The sequence below is a fragment of the Eumetopias jubatus genome, unplaced genomic scaffold (assembly GCF_037043125.1).
Source record: "Eumetopias jubatus isolate StellerSeaLion01/CBP00866 unplaced genomic scaffold, mEumJub1_p1.0 scaffold_16, whole genome shotgun sequence".
Lineage (NCBI taxonomy): Eukaryota > Metazoa > Chordata > Mammalia > Carnivora > Otariidae > Eumetopias > Eumetopias jubatus.
This window is the reverse complement of record NW_028274822.1, coordinates 64840424-64845063: the sequence shown is the minus strand read 5'-3', so window position 1 is coordinate 64845063 and position 4640 is coordinate 64840424. Positions and strand designations below refer to the sequence as shown.

The 4640-nt window shown below is 63.5% G+C and overlaps 1 protein-coding gene across 1 annotated transcript; it reads right to left on the bottom strand.

Annotated features, from left to right (window-relative positions):
• Nucleotides 1-2578: 2578 nt before the first annotated feature.
• On the bottom strand, nt 2579-4188 carry CLDN5 (claudin 5). Its single transcript, XM_028094778.1, has one exon. It carries the CDS (start codon nt 4148-4150, stop codon nt 3218-3220), a length of 933 nt encoding a protein of 310 aa, XP_027950579.1. The 5' UTR covers nt 4151-4188; the 3' UTR covers nt 2579-3217.
• Nucleotides 4189-4640: the final 452 nt, after the last annotated feature.

Sequence of the window (4640 nt, the reverse complement as noted above, 5' to 3'; positions counted from 1 at the left end):
GTTTTGGTGCCTCAGTCTTGGCTGTATTCATGGGACCAACACTTGTTTTCGTCCTGAGGTTTCTGTGGGTCCAGAGGAGCCTTTTCCTGTGCCCTGGGCGACCTTGAGGCCCAGCAGTAAATAAGCATGGGGGGCGGCCTCCAGGCTCCCGGGAGAGCAGTGGGTGGAGGCTGGGCACCTTAGCACGTGGCCCTCCGCATGGCTCCTGCACCGATCACTGCCCAGTGATACCATCCAGTACCTGGCTTTGCCCTCCCGCCACTTCTTCCTGTCCACGTGGCCCTGGCAGCAGCTCAAGCCCACCCTCTTGACTGTGTCTCCTGTCCCAGTACCCTCCCCATCCCCACAGGCACACGGCACCCCCAGGCTACTGGGAGAGTTGGGCAGATAGCAAGGGCAAGGTGGCTGAGGGGCCCCAGACGGAGATGGCTTCAGCACATCCTGGTCACAGAAGGTTCAAACTGGACAGAACCTTGGCAACTTGCAAAGTCTTCAGAACAGCAGGAGTTCTCAGTTAGGGGAGCTGTGCGGTCAGCTGGTTCCACTCTCCCAGATGTCCCCAGAGCCCCTGCGAGGGTTGAGAGGATCTGGAGGCAAGGAGGATGCCATTCCTGCCCTTTGGGGAGCACAGAGCTGTTCACACAGGTGGTTGAGGCCATCTGGCTGCTCTGCCTGGAGTAGGGATGCCAGGGAAGCAAGGTAGGCTGGAGCGACACGGCCACCTGGGTGTGGCACCTGGGGCCTTGGGCAGGAGGAAGCAGAGTGGTTTGGGTAGGCTTTAAGCTGGTAAAAAGCCCAGAAACAGTGGCCTGGGACTGAGGAGACAGTTGGGTGGGGCCAGGTCGCAGGGTGGCCCTTGGGAAGGGGTAGTGGGCACAGTGGGGTTGGCTGCATTGGAGGTCAGCTCCTCTTGCCTGACCTCTGGCTGATGGAGTGTGCCCCTGGCCTTCCTGGCATGAGTCAGGCAGCAGCAGCCTGACTCCCCAGGGCCCTTAAGCTGCCCACCTTGACCATTTGCATCATTGGGACGGTACAGCTTCCCTTCGGAATCCTGCTGATTCCTGGAGCCTGAAGGAACTGGAGAGCTCTGGGTTCGTGTGGGATGCAGCCGTGGGTCTGTGCTCCTGGCCAAACACCAGCCTGGCTGGCCCCAGGACCTTTGTTCCAGCAGCCCCACCAAGGCCCCAAGATCACACACTCTTGCACTTGAGGGTCGTTCATGAGCCCTGCTGCACAGGCCCGAGGGGGGCTGCCATGGGGGGCTGCTGAGGACCTCGGTGCCATGGGCCCCGTCTCGCTGCAACTCATCCCATTGCGAGGAGCTCAGGCTACGGGATAGTTCATTCTCTCTTGAAGTCCAACCCCTGGCTCTGCTGCAACTCCTGGGATTCAGGGTAGTGTTCATTGCAGCCGTCCTGAGCCCAGGTCCTCAGGCTCCTCCCCTTCCTCACCGTGGGGAGCCTGGCCAGGCCTGGGAGACTCCTTGCTACTGGATTTGGCCCAAGCATTTCTGGACAGGGCCCCCAAGGCCAGGTTTGGGGGCAGATGCCAAGCCCTGCTGGCTGGGTTTGGAGCTCCTCCCTACAGGTCCCACCTCCATCCACAGCTCTCTTTTGTCCTGGCCTTTGGCAGAAAGTAAAACTGCATTAATTCAGAGTGCCTAGAATGGGGCTGGAAGCAATGAGCTCTCAGTGACTGTAACATAGCTCTGGTGTGCCCTGCTCTCCTGTGACCCCTAACACCCAGGTTCCTGGCCTAGGCCAGCACTGGCTCCCGGGCGCCCCACTCATGGGAGGAAGGTGACACAGGGCGCTTCCAGCAGCCTGTGGCACAGAGGTGCTAATGGTCAGCACAAGTCTGGGCTGGCTGCCAGGCCAGCAAGATGAGCACAGACCCTGCACAGAGCTGCGCTGAGACTAGCAGAAGAGCCAGGACCAAGGGCCTGGAACCCTGCCCAGGCACTCTCTAGGCAACCTGCACAAGTGCCTCCTTCCCATAGCAACATGCTTGTGGCCCGCCGCTAGCTCTGCTGGAGCCCAGCACACATCCTGGATTTGCCCCTGCTCCTGCTGCACTCTTAGCCGGAAGGTCCTAGTCAGTGTTTTACAGATGTCTGGCCATTTGGTGCAATCCACAAACAGGCAAGCCCTGAGAGGGCAGGGGGAAAACACCCAACCTGTGGTGCATGGAGCCAGCCTCTTCTCAAAGCCAGCAGCCTGGCAGCCCACCCTCAACACTTTCTGCATCCAAAGACTCCACACTGGCTAGTGGCTGGGTGATGGGGGGTGGATTTCCAACCCACATCCTCTCCTGGGGTCTGTATCGTCCTCTCCCCAGGCTCTTCTGACTACAGATCTCACCTTTCTGGGTTGCTGCAAACTGTAGCTGTGCTTCCCACCCAGTAGGAAGGTGACTGGGTGGCAGGGAGGGCCAGGGATCAGGCCATGAATCTTCTGGAACACCGGGGGAGCCCTGGGAGGTCTCAGAAAAAGCCTTTCAGGGAGCAGTTGGTGGGCGCATGGATGAAGGGGGCTGCTGGGCACAAGTGGTGACTGGACAGAGCACAGGACACAGGTGGGAGGGTATTCAAAACATTTACTAAGCAAATTCTTACCCTCCCCACAAGCTGTAAAGGAGGGCAGGGCCCCAGGTCCACACTCAGGATCTGGTGCCCATAAGCATCTCCTGGGGAGCTGCTGGGGTGAGGCAGGGAGGTCCAGGCCAAGTCTTTTAGTCGCCCTGGGCTCAGGCCCCACTGATGGGGTAAAGGCCAGCTGTATACAACCCTCTGGCAGCCCAGGTTGGGGCCCCTGGGCTCTCCGTCTGCCCCGCTGAAATCAGCTGGAGCCGCTGGGGAGGATGGCGGCATCCAAGACCCTGAGGGTCCAGGAGGGAATTGGCCGTTTCAGTCCATTGTCCACTCTGCCAAAGGGACCCGCGCCCCGCCCACATTGGAGCAAGCTCTGCGCACAGAAAAAGAAACCCAGCAAGTCCTCCCAAGTGCGTGGCTCCTGCTCAGGGCAGGGCGCGGCCCAGGGCCCGGCTAGTGGCTATTGGAGAGAACGGGCTGCGGGCGCGAGCAGGGTCTCAAAAGTCAGTCGGTGCGCCACGTCCAGGCACAGAGCCGGCCGTTCCGCCGTGCATGAGGGGCTCCCCTAGCCAGTCGTCCGGCTCGTGGGAGTGGCTAGCGCGAGGGGCCCCGCCGAGTCCGGCGCCCTCAGACGTAGTTCTTCTTGTCATAGTCGCCGGTGGCCGTGGGCCGCCGCGACGCGGAGTACTTGACTGGGAAGCTGAAGTCGGGGCGGCCAGCGCAGACCCAGGCGCCGCAGCACACGAGGCCGCCGCCGCACATGAGCAGCGCGGAAGCCGCCCAGCCGATGTACAGCGCCGCGCCCAGCTCATACTTCTGCGACATGGGCACCGTCGGGTCGTAGAACTCGCGGACCACGATGTTGGCGAACCAGCAGAGCGGCACGAGCGCCAGCAGCCCGCAGAGTGCGTAGAGCACGCCGCCCGTGAGGGCCACCCGCGCCTTGGCCGGGCCGGGGGCCACGCAGGTGGTGCACTGAGCGCCCGCCAGGGTCACGAAGAGCGCGACCAGCGCCAACAGCACTGCGCCCACGGTGAGCGCCCGCGCCGCCTGCACCTCGGTGCTCAGCGCCAGCACCGAGTCGTACACCTTGCACTGCATGTGCCCGGTGCTCTGCACCACGCACGACATCCACAGCCCCTTCCATGTGGTCTGCGCCGTCACGATGTTGTGGTCCAGGAAGGCAGTCACCTGCCACATGGGCAACCCGCAGGCCAGGATCAGGCCCACCCAGCCCACCAGGCACAGCACCAGGCCGAGGATCTCCAGCGCCGCCGACCCCATAGCTGGAGGCGAGACCGGCGCCCCACGGCCTCCGGGCCTCCGGGCTGGGCGCGTTGGTGCCTCGATGGAGCTGCTTGGCGCCCTAAACGAGCTCTTGGTGCCTCTGCGCCCGGGCGCTCGGCTCACCGCCTCCAGTCCCCGGTCCCGGCACGTCTGCAGCACAGCCTCCGATCTACTGGAGCCTGTCGGGGGCTTCCCATTTGAAGGTTCGGGGGCGGACTCTGCCCCACGGGCCCGGCCCCTGGTCCCCGAGCAGCCAATCCGCGCGCCGGCCATCGGCCCTTAGCCAATCACAGGCGCCCCCGGCAGCTGGAGTTAGGGAAACCGCTGGCCTGGGCGGGGGGGGGGGGGGGGGCGGAGTAGCGGAGGGCTCCGGGACCGCTCCCCGCCCGGCCGCCGCCCCCGAGCCCTTCACCCGCTGTTGTCCAGAGCTCGTTCCGGACTGACCTGGGGTGGCTGGGCGCGCGCTCCCCGGGCCACCTCCCTGTGTCCCAGCCTCTCCATTTCAGGAGCCGCATGACTGCACCAACTTCTCCCGCTACATCACGGAATGAGAGTGAAGGTCTCTACCACCCAGGCCGGCTCCGCTCTTGCTTGGCCAAGGTCTGCAGGAGCCCCCCACCATCACCGTCGCGCGGAGGTTTGCCTGAGGGACTCTTGGGCCCCTTTTCCTGGGTTAGCCAAGCACAGCTCGGCCTATTACTACAGCAATCTCGCCCTGGAGTCCAATCCCATCCCTGACCCCTTCCCCGCACCCTTACTGCGC

Excerpts from the sequence above, each read along its gene's own strand:
- CLDN5 (XM_028094778.1), bottom strand. The coding sequence starts at position 4,150 with ATGGCCGGCGCGCGGATTGGCTGCTCGGGGACCAGGGGCCGGGCCCGT.